At 53.7% G+C, this 15,452-nt stretch overlaps 1 protein-coding gene across 4 annotated transcripts in view; it reads left to right on the top strand.

Moving 5' to 3' along the window:
• The first annotated feature begins 5,575 nt into the window (after positions 1 to 5,575).
• INSRR (insulin receptor related receptor) overlaps positions 5,576 to 15,452 on the top strand; it is a 15,890-nt gene continuing 6,013 nt past the window's right edge. For all 4 annotated transcript variants that reach the window (XR_006680867.1, XM_045298523.1, XM_045298522.1 and 1 more), the window contains exons 1-9: positions 5,576 to 5,965; positions 9,294 to 9,845; positions 11,678 to 11,981; positions 12,063 to 12,205; positions 12,389 to 12,533; positions 12,960 to 13,174; positions 13,443 to 13,569; positions 14,633 to 14,871; positions 15,250 to 15,417. Coding sequence is in view for 3 of the 4 variants with exons in the window: in XM_045298523.1 (XP_045154458.1) it covers positions 5,881 to 5,965; positions 9,294 to 9,845; positions 11,678 to 11,981; positions 12,063 to 12,205; positions 12,389 to 12,533; positions 12,960 to 13,174; positions 13,443 to 13,569; positions 14,633 to 14,871; positions 15,250 to 15,417 (1,978 nt within the window). In the remaining variant the exon portion in view is untranslated. The remainder of the gene's footprint in view (positions 5,966 to 9,293; positions 9,846 to 11,677; positions 11,982 to 12,062; positions 12,206 to 12,388; positions 12,534 to 12,959; positions 13,175 to 13,442; positions 13,570 to 14,632; positions 14,872 to 15,249; positions 15,418 to 15,452) is intronic.

Raw genomic sequence — 15,452 nt, 5'->3', positions numbered from 1 at the left:
GTAGAAAGGGGGAATTGATCACAGGGAGCTACATATAACCTCCTCTCTGGGAGACAGGCAGCAGAGGGGTAGGTGAAAGGAGACGCTGGGCAGTGTAATATAAGATATAATAATAATTTATAAATTATCAAGGGTGCATGGTTGTTGTTTAGTTGAAATCAAGTCCAACTCCCAGCAACCCTATGTATAACAGAATGAAACACTGCTTGGTCCTGTACCAACTTCACAAGTGTTCTTATGTTTGAGCCCATTGTTGAAATCACATCTTGTCAAGGTTCTTCCTCCTTTTCATAGCCCCTCTACTTTACCAAGCATGATGTCTTTTACCTACTTGTAATAATCTATAAATAATTTAAAGAATGGCATCCACATTGGATGCCTTTTTACGATTACTATTTTTGCCAAAGACCATTGTATTCCTCCCAGAGGATCAAGCATCATATATCTTTTAAAAGGGAAGTCATAGGCATGCCAGGTTATTTCGTTACCTAATTGTCTTTTCAGTTGAATCATTTATAACAGTGACTTTAATTTCCATTCATATGTGAAGTTCTTATTTTACCTAAAATATTTTCTCATATTGTGGTGGTATATTACGTGAAAATATTTTATTCAAAGAAGATTATTTGCAATGCAATATACAATGTAACTCAAAAAACTCAATGCCACACAGTTGATTCTGACTCATAGCAAATGTATGGAACAGGATAGCCCTGCCCATGTGGGTTTCCAAGACTATAACTCTTTAAGGGAGTAGAAAGCCTCATCTTTCTCCATGGACTGGCCGGTGGTTTTGAACTGCTGACTCTATGATTAGCAGCACAATGCATAACCACTATGTCATTAGATTAATATAGTACTGGAAAATTTCTGGACTCATTAAAATCTCTCAACCAGATCATATTAAAAATGCAGAGCAGCCAATGTGCAGAGAGGACCGTAAGGCTCAACATGAGACATGACATGCCCTCACTGATCCATAGCACTACAGGGAACAGCACTGGAGTCACTGTGCCAGTCTTCCCCATGCCCAGTGGGATGAAATGCAAAGGGAGTGCAACAATGCAGCAAGAGGAGCAAAGTAACCACGTCCCTGAGGAATCCTGAAAATAGACTTCTGACTTGGGGAACAGGGCTTGGTATTTCATCAGACTTGCTCAGCAAACATACATAAGGGTCAGTAGACAGACCTGGAGGTAACTATTTTTTCCCTTGTTTTCTTGTATTTGTTTGTTTTTATTTTTCCCTATGTAATAAGAGGACACGTGAGAAGAGGAAGCTGGGAGAGGGAGTGGGAAGCCAACAAATTCAGAGATAAGGGATCAACAAGAAATCTAAAATTGATAGTGAGGAGGGTGTATAATTCCTAATGGGGTTTAATCAAGGGGAATGTATTCAAGAGGAAATACTGAGATCCAAAAGAATGGTGAGCATGATGGTGGGATAGGAGGAAGTTTAAAGGAAATAGAGGAAAGAAATAGGAGCAATAGCTATTTATAGAGATATAGCTATAGGATGTATATATGTAAATATACTAATTTAGAATGAAAGGTATAGAGGCCAATGTCCGTATATTTATATGTTAAGTGATAAGATGGCAGATGGACTTTTAAACTCTACTTAAGGCCTCCCTTAACACAAGAACATTTTGTTCTAATAGCCTGGCACTCTTTGATACTCACCTTCCCGACACAATCAGTCAAGACACAATGGGGGCATAAGCAAATGGTGAAGAGAGTGGATGATGTCCGGCTATCAAAACATATAGCGTCTAGTCTTACAGGCTTGAAGTTAAACAAGCAGCCATCCAGCAGGGAAGCAAATAAGCCCACATGGAAGAAGCACATCATCTTGTGTGATCATGAGGTGTCGACGGGATCAGGTATTAAAAGATCCAAAACAAACAACTATATTGATGTGAACAAGAGGGTTTGGAGTGGAGATCCAAAGCCCAACTGTAAACAACGGGATATCTCCCACAGAAGAGTTATAAGGAAGGGGTGATTCAACAAAGGTGCAGTATAGCACCGACAAAACACATATCATTCCTCTAGTTCCTGAATCCTTCCTACTCCCACTACCATGACCCAGTTCTACCTTACAAATCTGGCTAGACCAGAGAACAGACATTAATACAAATAAGAACTATCGACACATGGAATTCAGGACAGATTAACCCCACAGTAACAGTGGTGGGAATAGCAGTACCATGAAGGAAGAGGGATGGTTGGGAGAGGGGGAGGGGGAGAAAGAGGGAACCCATAACAAGTTTAGATATGTAGCCCTTCCCCCCATGGGGACAAATAACAGAAATGTGGGTGAAAGGAGACAAGGACAGTTTAAAGTATGAAATAATAATAACAATAAATAATTGATCAAGGATTCACGATGATGGGAGGGAAAAAAAGAGGAGCTAATACCAGGAACTCAAGTAGAAAATGTTTTGGAAATGATAATTACAACATAAGTACAAATATGCTTGACACAACTGATGTAGGCCCCAATAAAATGATTTTTAAAAAATATGTTGAACTCAACTTTGAGTGTAATAATAAAGAACAAATCGAGTAGTTGTATAAATAATGATTTTCAATTGCAAGTTGAAATCAGTAATGTTTCCAAGTTGAGATAAATAAATTTGTATCTCTCAGACTGCCTTCTTTAACCCCCTTGTATCAGTGTATCACCACCCACTTAAGAAGGACAATCCCCAAAAGAGTAGTAATCATTACTTTATAGTTAAATAGGATATGGAAGAACCAGAGTACATAACATGTAAAATATGCTAGAGGCAAAATGCAGTCACGATGGTATCTACTTAAACATTAAGAAAATATTTTATTAGATGCAAGGATACTGAAAAGCAGCACTATAGTATTTAGATATGAAACTTCAATTACTCCCTTCATGTTTTTGGAAATATCACTGATCAAATATCTGTGTTTTTAGTTCCCTAAGATGCTCCATCGACTCTTAAATGCTTCATGCTCTCAATCTGTTCCTAAAAAATATTTTTTGAGCCTGCAATATACTTTTGGTAGCTATAGGCATCAATAGCTACTTGGATTATCTCAATGGCTCATCTACTATATTATTCATTCAAAAGATGGGTAGATTTCTGCAGTGAAGACATAGCACTCACAGGATTTCTTGGAGTCACTCTCAATTGGTTTTTCTGCTTGTTTATTCTTTAGATTTGTCACCTTTTCAACCAGCAACAGTAGGCGCCCTTTAATTGTTAAATCGCTGTTTCCATCTAGAGATGCATCTTCATCCAGCTCGATTCCTAGTATGAAAATGGCATAGATAAAGTTAATATAACAAAAATACTTAGGGTCCAGAAGGAAACTAATAAATAAGTTCAGCAGCATATCAAGGTACAAGGTCAACCACATAAAAATCACTTGGTTTTCTTTATAACAGCAATAAGTCAGCTAAAATGGAAATTAAAGAAACAATTCCATCCATAATGTTATTCAAAAGATTAAGGAACCTTCGGACAAATTTAAAGATGAAGGCAAAGGAATTATACATTTAAAACTTTAATGAATACATCCATAAAACTTTGCCAAAAGAAATTAAATGAATGGAAGAACATTCAGTGTCATGGACTGAAAGGCTTAATATTTTTAAGATGGCAGTCCTAATTAAAGAAAATGATCAATTCAATGAAACCCTCATCCAAATTCAAACAGATGTCTTTCTATAACTGAAATAGCCAAGCCTCAAGTTTATATGGAATATCAAAGGCCTCAAATAGCCAATGTAATCTTTAAATAGAATAATAAAGTAGAATAATTAATCATTTCTCATTTTGAGACATTGTGATAGGTTTATTATGCCAACTTTGCCATTAGGAACAAGTGGGATTTATCAGGTCACAGTTTGTTTGGAGGACAAAGATATAAATGGCTCTGAAATCCCCGCCCCCCGCCCCCCCCCCCTGCGGAGAGTAGGGGCTCTGAGATGTTGATACGTTTTTCTTCCCGACCTAAAGCAGCTGCATCTGAGGATGTGAGGAGGGAGGAGGCGAAATGACTGCGTTGGGGAAAGGTTGCCATCCAGGCCACCCTAGCCAGCCCCCAGCCACGGAGCTCCCTTAGGGCGCGCGTGCCGGAGGGAGGGTGTTTGTCACTTGGGGGTAAATTAGGGGTACGAAAGAAGGAGCGCGCAAAGGATGAAACTCACAGCCTGGGGAAGGAAAGCGGAGGCGAAGCAGAGAAAGAGGGGTACGCCCCCCTGTAGCACGAGAAGAGGAGAGCGGGTGCAGACCCCGCCCTTCCACGAGAGGCCACGGGGTGGCGCCAGAGACAGGTGCGCCAACACCTGGGCTCCCGGCTGGGCCCGGGCAGAGGGACGGGGTGCAGCTGTCTAGAGCAGCCAACGCTCTGCGCCTCGGGTTCCAGGGTCTGCGCCCGACCCCTACTCGCCAGCGCTGGCCCCGGGTCCGGCAGGGCTGGCATCGATCGCCGCCCTGACAGAGTATCGATTTCTGCGCTGAGAAATTAATAGATCTTCTCTCAGGTGCTCGGACGCGGGAGCCTCCCGCGGGTGGAGCTGGGAACCCGTGGACTTCAGGCGGCACCCGGAAAGTCCCGGGATCCCCAGCACTCTGGGGACCGGCCCCTTTCCCCCAGCTGGCGGGAGCTGTCTCCAGGAGTGGGGAGTGGGGTGGGGGGAGGCAGGAAGATAAAGAGGGAAGAAGTGGGGAGGAGAGGGCTTTGAAGGAGGGTCTCTTGGGGGCTGGGGGCAGCTGAGAACCCCAGGTCGTGAACGGGGAAGTCCTCCTGGAAGCATGAGGTCTGCACCCCAGGTCCGGGAGACAGGACCGACCGACCGTGAGACTGACAGAAGAGTGTGAGTTCAGAAAGACCACCAGACAAGAGGCGGAGGCCCCTGCGATCGCCCTCTGGAGCATCTTGGCCGAAGGACGCAGCCAAAGCCTTCCGCTAAGGAGCCCCCACTCCAAGGACGAAAAGCGACCTCCTGGGAGGCCAGTGGGCCTGAGGGTCTCAGGGCTTGAATATTCCGGGCCCACATTTCATGTCTGGGCTCTTTCAAAGAGCCATTGCTCCACTGGGGCCGTGGGAATGTAGCCCGCAGGTGTCGGGATCCCCAAATAGCAGAACCTAGAAGAGCCCCTTTCCAGGAAAACCCCTTGCTCTCTGACCCGCCCAAGCAGCAGGCCTGGTCCGCCCCCCACCCCCAAGCTCCCGCAGGAAAGGAGGGGGGCTCAGCTCTTACCTAGTCCCCCTCCCCTGTACTTTGGCCTTATTTCCCCAACAGACCTCTCCACCCACCTCCTCAGTTGTCAGGTTAAATATTTTGGTTTGGCCAGGTGGAGGGGCGGAGAGAGTGGGTCCGCGAGAAACCAGTGTCAGGGGGGGGCGGGCAACCCGGGAGGGGAACCCCCACCTCAGGTATCCTCCAGGAGAAAGCTCGGCAGCGAGAACCCAGCGCATCTGTCTGTCCCAAGGGGTCTGAAGAGAAGCCCCTCCACGCCGCTGGGTCAGAGCGCGCCACCCGGCTGCATCGTGCTGCTCTAGTTCACTCTCAGCGCTTCCTCTTGGCCCCGTGCTGGTCGGTCTCCTGGCCTGCTTTTTGCTCGGTTATTTTTTCCTGGAGTCCTCTCTGCGCCTCTCTCGGTCACTGCCGTCTGCATCTCCACCCCATCTCTGTCTCTGGATTCCCACTCTGCCTCCAGAAGCATCACTGCCTTGGTATCTCTGATTCTTACTACTTCATGTCCTCACTCGCGACTCTGTGCTGAATCCCTTGTCTCTGCCCCTGCCACACAACTCTTCTGTCCTTGAAAGGTTTCTCTTAGGGCCCACCAACCCTTCTCACAGGACCATCCGGAGGAGCGCCGGCCCTGAGACAATGGCAATGCCCAGCCCGTGGCCTTGGATAGCATGCCTGCTTGTGACCTTCCTGTCCTTGGGATTCAGCCTAGACACAGTGGAGGGTGAGTCCCCGGCACCGTCTCCCTGACCGTTGGCTGGCGCCCTGTCAGCGAGCTAGGATCCCAAACAACTGAGCGTCCAGCCAGATACATCTGTTTACCTGTGAGCATCCTAGGTGCTGCCATGGGAATTAGCTGTTAGAAGGACTTCCCATCAGGAAGGCCGGTTCGTTCCCTGTTGGTGTGTGAAGAGCTGGCCTCAGTTCCTGCCCTGGTGGTGTAGTGGTTGTGCGTTTGCACTTTGGGCTGAGCCACAAGGTCTTCAATTCAAAGCCACCAGGTGTGCTTCCAGGGAGAAAGACAGGCCTTGCTACTCTCCTAAAGAGTTACAGTCACACACAAAAATTTTTTTTAAATTACAGTCCTGGAAACCCACAGGGGAATTCTACCCTGCTTTCCGGTCTCCGTGAGTCAGAATCAGCTCGGGGGGGCAGTGAAAAGATTCCCACTTGTAAGCCTGCGATCCCAGCGGAGCCTGAGTGCAAACTGGAATGAGGCTGGGAGGTTCTCTGAGGCCATCTCTGGAGCCACAGAAGGGGAAAGGGGCTGGTCGCTGAGAACTAGCAAGTGGACCCATTGTGTGGAAAGGAAACTGAGGCTCAGAAGGGCCAAGTTAGCCTGGGTCCTGAGCTCCTGCGTCCAGGAGTCTGTACCAGGTCCTTCCTCCCGCCCTCCATGCCCAGGGCTCACTCGAGGCTGGGTGAGTGGCTGGTGTTGGGGAGACTGCTTTCTGCCAACCCTGGACCAGAAACTTCCTACTCGATTCCAGAGGGGTGTTGGGAAGATAGTGAAGAAATGGCTTTTATGGGGGCTTGAGGACAGGAGTCTTTGGAATAGAAGAGTCCAAAGGGGGAGGGCTAGGAGGCATCACCTTCCCCAGCCTCGCCAGGCCCCTCCAGGCTGAGGGGGGCTGCAGAGCCTGAGACCAGCGCTCTCAACCTGCTTCCATGGTGGATGGGCCCTGTCTCTGCTTGAGGGGTCCCCTGACCCCTCAGACTGAGGGCTTCCAGGGAGCAGGGATGTCTCCCTTTTCTACAGGGAGAGGAACTATGCACATCTGAGGATGGGGGTCTCCTAGAGGGGGGCTTAGAGGCACCGCCCCCAGTGCAGGCCCTCCTCCCCTCCTCTCCTGCAGAGGGTTCAGATGGGGCACAGCAAATGCCAGCTGGGAGGGAGGTTGTCAGGGCAGAGCACGTCCGAAGCAGGCAGGGCATGTTGTCAGGAGACCCAGATGTGCTGTTCCCAGTGCAGCTCTGCACAGCAATCGCAGCAGCCTGAGGGGAGGCAGGGGTTAATCTGTGAAGGTCTTGGATTTGTTTTTCCAAATGACTCCCATCAGGGGAGCCCTGGAGAGGTCGGAGAGGGCTGGGAAGTGGCATGTGGGCTTCTGAGAGAAGGGGGGGGGGGGGCATCTGCCTCAGAAAGCCTGATTGGCCCACACCAGGAAAGGCCAGAAGTGGTTTCCCATTCCCCCTCCTCTCTCTCCCTCTCCACTTTTGTCTGCGTGTACCTGAACGTTTGCCCGTGCATGTACACACACACACATGATTCTGCTGCTGGGCAGAATCAAGCTCAGGGCCACAATGACAAAACAGGACAAGGTGCGTAAACCCCAGGGAATGAGCCTTGCTCCTGGGTTCCTCCCCATCCACCCTAAACAAACCGTGGGGGATGGGCCCTGGAACCTGCCAGTGAAGGGCAGCATGAGGAAGAAGGGGATGGGGCCTGAATGCCAGGCTGAAGAGTGCCCCATTTGGACCTTTGGCAATGGGGAGCCACGGAAGGCCCCCTGAGGTCAAGTGAGTGCAGAGACCAGATATCCATCTCCCTTCTGGAAATGCCACTAGGTGTCATTAGGGAGAGAGTGGGGAAATGGAGCTAGGGCTCTGAATCTGAAGGAGGCTAGGACTCGGGTGCCAACTGATTCAAGCCATGGTCCCTGGGCACCCATTGTCTTCAGGCCTGGACTGGACACTATCAGGGAATACAGAGCTGACTAGCAAAAGCCCCACACTCACAGCGCCCTCCTTGGAGAAGGACACAGAGATAGACTGCCCTGCTGGACATTGTCCTGCTGCCCAGCCTAAAGGAGAAGTGATTAACAAGGGAGGGGCTGGATGTCAGGGGAGCAGGCAGGACCTGAGGCTTGAACAATAAAGGGGTGGGGGGCGGTACCAGCTGAGTGCCCCTTCTGATCTGGAGAAATTAGTGGGGACCAGCTCACCAACACCCCAAAGTATCAGGCTGAAGCTTGAACCTTTGGCAAAGGGGAGTCATTCCAGAGTATACAAGTGCAAGGACCAGCCAGTTAGCCCTCTTAGGGCTGAACGGAAGTGGAATACATGAAGCTCAGTCCACTGCTTCCTAGCCACAGAATTCATCCATCCACCCATCCCTCCATCCTCCCATCCATGCATCCATCCAATATTGATTGCCAATTTTGTGCCAGACACTAGCGGTAGAACAGTGAATTATACAGATGTCTGCCCTTCTGGAACTTACAATAAGAAAAAATAAACAAGTGAAGTTTCTATTATAGAGTTTCAGAGAAAAATAAGAGTCGGAGAGGCGATAGGGAGTGTTGCGATTTTAAACAGGTTGACCAGACAAGGCCTCGTGGAAGAAGAGAAGACTCTGAGCAAATCCTGAGGGGGGAAGAGGCTGTGTGGAGGGAAGAGTGGCCCTGCCAGGAGGGATAGAGGGTGCGAAGGCCCCAAGGCCGGCGTGGGGTTGGCTTGTTTGTGGGTCAGTGTTGTTGAAGAAAGGGATGGAGTCAGAGAGATCGCAGGGGCCACATCACGCACCGCCTGGCAGGGTAGGCTGTGGGGGCTTTCCATGCATACCCAGCGAGGTGGGAGCCCTGCGGGCTCTAAGCATAGGAGACATGATCCAACCCATGTTTGGGGAATGGGGACCAGACAGAGGTGACATGAGCAGAAACAGGGAGATCTTGTGGGAGCCTGGGGAAGCAAGGACACGTTGACTATAAGTGCCGGGCTCTGGGGATATGGAAAGAAAGAGCCCATGGGCTCTGAGGACAGGAAATCCAGGATGGCTCCAAGGATGGGGTTCTCAGTGGCCACAAGGGAAGCGACCCTCAATCGAGAAGGGGAGTAGGCTGGGGTGGGGTGCGGGTGAGGAGCCCTCTGCCTCATGGTGGCTCCTTTAGAGCTCCTCTGAAGAGAGGTCTTGGGAGCCCAGGGAGGTGGTCAACCCACCCCAGAGCAGAACCTGTGTCCCATAGCCAGTGTGGCTCCGGCCATGGGAAGCTGCCAGGGCAAATAGGGGTGCTTGGCCGGGGCTGAGCTGGGCTGACTGCCTGTGCCCACAGTGTGCCCCAGTCTGGACATCCGCTCAGAGGTGGCAGAGCTTCGACGGTTGGATAACTGCAGTGTGGTGGAGGGCCACCTGCAGATCCTGCTCATGTTCACGGCCACCGGGGAGGACTTCCGCGGCCTCAGCTTCCCACGCCTGACGCAGGTCACCGACTACCTGCTGCTCTTCCGAGTCTACGGCCTGGAGAGCCTGCGAGACCTCTTCCCCAACCTAGCGGTCATCCGTGGCACCCGCCTCTTCCTGGGCTACGCGCTGGTCATCTTCGAGATGCCGCACCTGCGGGACGTGGGGCTGCCGGCGCTGGGGGCCGTGCTGCGGGGCGCAGTGCGAGTGGAGAAGAACCAGGAGCTGTGCCACGTCTCCACCATCGACTGGGGCCTGCTGCAGCCCTCGCCCGGGGCAAACCACATCGTGGGCAACAAGCCGGGCGATGAGTGTGCCGACGTGTGCCCCGGAACGCTGGGCGCCGCCGGCGAGCCCTGTGCCAGGACCACCTTCAGCGGACACACTGACTACAGGTGCTGGACCTCCAGCCACTGCCAGAAAGGTGGGCACGAGGGCTGGGCCAGTAGGTGCTGTGTTGCCACAAGAGGCAGGCTGGTGGCTCAGTGGGGTATAGAGTGGTGGGTATGGGCTGCTAACTTCAAAGTCAGCAGTTCAAAACCACCAACTGCCCCCTGGGGTAAAGGGCGTGGCTTTGTATCCTGGAAAGGGTTACAGCGTCAGAAATCCACAGAGGCAGTTCTACCCTGTCCTGTAAGGTCACTAGGAATTGGGATTGACTCAATGGCAGTGTGTTTAGTTTTTTCTTTAGAAGGCACAAGATGACTTCAAGGAACAGGTGAGCATGTGAGGATACCCAAAGTAAGGGCGGGGCAGTGCTTATGTAGAAAACCAGATGGCCCGCTTGTTCATTTAGCCTTGCCTCAGTTTACTCTTCTGTAAAATGACCACAGCGCTGTTCTGAGCAATGAGCTGATCTAGCGGCCTCAACAGGGCCTGGGGCCTGGCCGGCAGCTCTCTGTTCATACTACAACTGCCTACTGCCCTAGGGTGCGGAGATGGCAGGCAGCATAGTAATGGACAGGGTGGGTGCCAGGTGAGAGGTGACAGACAGGTGAGGGCAGGTGTGTGTGGTAGGAGCTCCCTCAGGAAATAGGATGCATTCCAGGAAGGGGCTGCGGTGGGAAGATGTGGGGGGATGGGGTGCAGCAAAAACCAGAGAGGAAAATTGAGTGGAGCCACTGGAGGAGGGAGAGTGAAAGAGACAGGGGAGGACAGGAATCCCTTTCAGAGGCCGGATGGCTCTGGGGTCCATCTTCCCACGCAGCTGCTGGAGGACAGCCCCACCCCCCATCCCTCAGGGCAGCCGGGTAACCAGATCCCTGCTGTATCCTTCGGGCCTCCTCCCTGTTGGCTGTAAATACTCGGTGCTGCTTGTCCTCTGGTGTATGGTGTCAACACACCCGGCTGGGCCTGGCCCCTGTAGCACTCCACAGACATCAGCTGCCACTATGCACTTGGCCCACACCTACCCTCTGTGGCTAGGGGCTGCCTCCTGCCTGGGACTGGGAGCTGAGGAGGGAGGAAGGACGGACAGAATGGGCTGGGCAACCATGGTGGTCAGGTCCACATTGCCTGGGCCTAGCTGTTCAAGGGAGAGCGGTTGGTCCACTCTGGCACTGTGCCCAGCGATGCTCTGGGCACCAGACCTAGACAGGCCAGCAGGCTGGAGAACAGCTGTCCTAATGGACAAGGTCATTGCTCTGTCCTGAGTTCAACCAGCCCCTGACGAGCCACAGTGGGAGGGTGCTGGCCCTCCAGAGCTCCTATCTGAGGGACACCCAATCAGCAGTTACTGTCATCTGGACTGTCATGTTTGGCTGCAGACTGGGAGCCCTAGTGGTGTTGTGGTAACCACAAGGTCAACAGTTTGAAACCACCAGCCACCCGGAAGATGAGAGATTAAGGCGTTTCACTCTCATAAAGTGTTACAGTCTCGAAAACCCACAGGGGCAGTTCTACAAGGTTGGCACGAGCCAGAATGGGCTCTGAAGGCAGCGCGTTTGGTTTTGAGTTTTTTTGTTTTGGAGTTTGTTTTCGTTTTTTTACCCCAAGAAGGTTTCTGGGAGGAGGAACATAGGGCCAGGATTGGGCTGCTTAACACAAGGTTAGCAGTTTGACTCTGCCTGCTGCTCTGTGGGAGAAAGATGAGGCTACTAATTAACTACTGTAAAGATTTACAGCCTCAGAAACCCAAAAGGGCAGCTCTTTTCTGCCCCACAGGGCCACTACAAATCAGAACAGGCTAGACAGCAGTGAGGTGAGTGAGGCCTGAGGCAGGGTTGGGTCAGGTCTGACACTGCCCTCTGCCCACAGTGTGTCCGTGCCCTCATGGGCTGGCCTGCACGGTGAGAGGTGAGTGCTGCCATGCTGAATGCCTGGGGGGCTGCAGCCGGCCCGAAGACCCCCATGCCTGCGTGGCCTGCCGCCACCTCTACTTCCAGGGTGCCTGCCACCAGGCCTGCCCTCCAGGTACCTACCAGCACGAGTCTTGGCGCTGTGTCACTGTGGAGCACTGTGCCAGCCTGCGCTCTGTGCCCGGCCGAGCCTCCACTTTCGGCATCCACGGGGGCAGCTGCCTGGCCCAGTGCCCACCAGGTTTCACCCGTAATGGCAGCAGGTGAGCACGGGGTGGGTGGGGGCACCTTTGGCGCCACAGGAGGTCCCACAGCTCATGCCACACCCTCCACTTGCCTGCCAGCATATTCTGCCAGAAGTGTGAGGGCCTGTGCCCCAAAGAATGCAAGGTGGGCACCAAGACCATCGACTCTGTCCACACCGCACAAGAGCTGGCGGGCTGCACCCACGTGGAGGGGAGCCTCATCCTCAACCTCCGCCAGGGCTGTCAGTATCTTGCGAAAGGTCACACCCCTTCACCCCTGCCACCCCCTTCCTCCCCAGCCATGCCCCTTAAAAAGACCCCACTAAAGCCTCCCTTTTTATTGCCCTGGGCCCCAGCCCCAAAGACCCACTCCTAGATGCCCACCTTCCTGAGCCGGTGCTCCAGCCTGCCTTCCCCATCCCCAGACAACCTGGAGCAGGAGCTGCAGCACAGCCTGGGGCTGGTGGAGACCATCACCGGCTTCCTCAAAATCAAGCACTCCTTTGCACTCGTGTCTCTGGGCTTCTTCAAGAACCTCAAACTCATTCGCGGAGACGTCATGGTGGATGGGTAAGGGGTCAGAAGCAGTCTCTGACCAGCCCCTCCTTCATCCCTCACTGCCACCGCCCACACTTCCCAGGGCAATAGTGCAGAACCTGCGCTCTGCCACCTACCTTGTGACTCCGGGGAAGGGGGCTCAGCTTCTCTGGTCCCCTTCGGCATCCACGGGGACAGCTGCCTGGCCCAGTGCCTACCAGGCTTCCCCTGTAATGGCAGCAGGTGAGCACGGGGTGGGGGCCACCCTTGGCACCACGAGGAGGCCCCCACAGCTCATGCCACGCCCTCCCCTTGCCCGCCTGCATATTCTGCCAGAAGTGTGAGGGCCTGTGCCTCCAACGCAGCTCCTTCTGGAGGCCCATAAGCCACCCCTTGCCCCCTGCCCCAGCCCCCTGCCCCCACCTCCTGCGCAGATCAGGGTACCCTGGCCCTCCCCAGGAACTACACTCTGTACGTGCTGGACAACCAGAACCTGCAGCAGCTGGGCCCCTGGGTGGCCGCCGGGCTCACCATCCCCGTGGGCAAGATCTACTTCGCCTTCAACCCGCGTCTCTGCCTGGAGCACATCTACCGGTTGGAGGAGGTGACGGGCACGCGGGGGCGGCAGAACAAGGCGGAGATCAACCCCCGCACCAACGGAGACCGAGCTGCCTGTGAGGCCCCGACCCGGACGCTAGAGCTGGCAGCCCCGCGGGGAGAGACACGGGCCGAGACGCACTCACGCAGATGCGCGCACCCCCCTAGACACCCCAGGCGCGCGCATCCGGGCGGGCGCTTGGAGGGGTCCGCTGGAGAAGTTTCCAGCCGCGGTCACGCCAGAAACGCGATGCGGCGGGGTGGGGATGGGAGTTTGGGGGAAGGAGGTTCGAGCGAGCGGCGAGAGCGATTGGGAGCAGGTATTCGCCCCTTGCCCCCGCCCAGGCCAGACTCGCACCCTGCGCTTCGTCTCCAATGTGACCGAGGCCGACCGCATCCTGCTGCGCTGGGAGCGCTACGAGCCGCTGGAGGCGCGCGACCTGCTGAGCTTCATCGTGTACTACCGCGAGTCGTGCGTGCCGAGGGCGGGGCCTGAGCTGGACGGGGTGGGGCCAAGGGCGGGGCCGGGTCAATTTCCTAGCTGCCGCGGGCGAGAGCAAGCTTGGGCCGGCAGGGCTGTGGAGAGCTGCGAGGTCCCCTGATAGCACTCCGTTAGAAGGCCCAGGCCTTCTAACCCCTTCCCCACCATCTTCCTTCCTCTGTGCCTCAGTCTCCCCTCATCAAGTCAAATGGGACTTCTGGAGCACATGAGAGGTGTCCCGCTGGGAAGCGTTGGATAATTAAGCCTCAATTCACTATGCTAATATTCTACACTGACCACATGCTTCTGCCCTGGCAGCGGTTTGGGTCGTGCCCACTAATTTGGCCAGTTTTATCAGTTGCTCTGCCAGCTTTTCATTAAAGCCTGAGGCAAGGAGGGAGCCGGTCGCCAGGGACTAGCAGCTTCTTGGAGTGGACTGACCCCAGTGAGAGGGATAGTGGTTCGGCTTGTCCAAAAGTATGGCCAGCATCAAAAGTAGAAATCCCTAGAGAAGAGAGATGGGTGTTGGATGGCAGGCAGGCTCGAATAGATGGAGAGTGGGCACCCCGGGGCTTGCATTAAAATGGAGACAGGCTGGGTTGTCCACTAGCAGAGGCGCTGGCTGGAGAGTGGGAAGGAAGTAAGTCAGAGCTAGATCTGCTCAAATGCTTCGGGGCTCCCGTAGGGAATGGAAATCTGTAGCAATGAGGAGCTGGAGAGTTTGTTAAATACAGATTCCAGGACCTCCACCCCATACCTTCTGCTTCAGTTAGTTCTAGGTGGAGCCCAGGAATCTGTAACTCTAACAAACTCTCAGGTGAGACTGACGCAGCTGCTCTATGGACCAGAGTCTGAGGAATACCCAGTCTGTGTCTATCCACACACCCAGGCTTCTGGGGGCATAGATATCATAGGACCCGCTGGGTCTCACAGACTCTGTTCATGCCCACTGGGAGACGAATGATAATGACATGCCTAGGGTAATTCTAAGAAGTGGGTGGTGCTAGGAACTGATGCCTTCCCTTGGTCCTTACCTCTCGGGTGGGATGTCCAGTCCATTCCAGAATGCCACAGAGCACGTGGGGCCAGACGCCTGTGGGACCCAGAGTTGGAACCTGCTGGATGTGGAGCTGCCCCTAAGCCGCACCCAGGAGCCAGGAGTGACCCTGGCCCCACTCAAGCCCTGGACACAGTACGCAGTGTTTGTGCGGGCCATCACGCTTACCACCGCCGAGGACAGCCCCCACCAAGGAGCCCAGAGCCCCATTGTGTACCTGCGAACACTGCCAGCAGGTAAGCTGCAGACTTTGGAGGAATCCAGCACAGAAGCAGAGGGGACGGACACTTGGGCTTGGAGGGCAGATGCGTGTGCTCTGTAAAGAACAGGCGACATTCACCTGGGTCCTAGGGAGGCGGTGGGTGAAACCATGCTGAGTTGAGCACAATCTGGGGAGGACAGGAGAAATGGCTAAGGAGGAAGAAAAGGGGGGAAGGTGAGAATGAGCCGTTCCTGGAGAGCAGATCAGGGTGGTTAGACTCCCACTCACTGCTACCTAGTCGATGCCCTCTCATAGCGTCCCCATATGACAGGGTAGACGTGCCCCTAGGAAGCCCATTAGCAGTGATTGGGAGGCCCGCGGCTTCTGAGCTGCCCCCTCCTCGCCCACCCAGCACCCACCGTGCCGCAGGACGTCATCTCCACGTCCAACTCCTCCTCCCACCTGCTGGTGCGCTGGAAGCCCCCGACCCAGCGCAACGGGAACATCACCTACTACCTGGTGCTGTGGCAGCGGCTGGCAGAGGATGGCGACCTTTACCTCAACGACTACTGCCACCGCGGTGCGCAGGGGGCAAGCGCGGGCTGGGGCGGGGCG

The sequence above is a fragment of the Echinops telfairi genome, unplaced genomic scaffold (genome assembly GCF_000313985.2).
Source record: "Echinops telfairi isolate 266 unplaced genomic scaffold, ASM31398v2 ScPeMD7_7425;HRSCAF=8463, whole genome shotgun sequence".
Classification (NCBI taxonomy): Eukaryota; Metazoa; Chordata; class Mammalia; order Afrosoricida; family Tenrecidae; genus Echinops; species Echinops telfairi.
The sequence above is the reverse complement of the archived record's forward strand: the minus strand, read 5'-3'. Positions and strand labels throughout refer to the sequence as shown.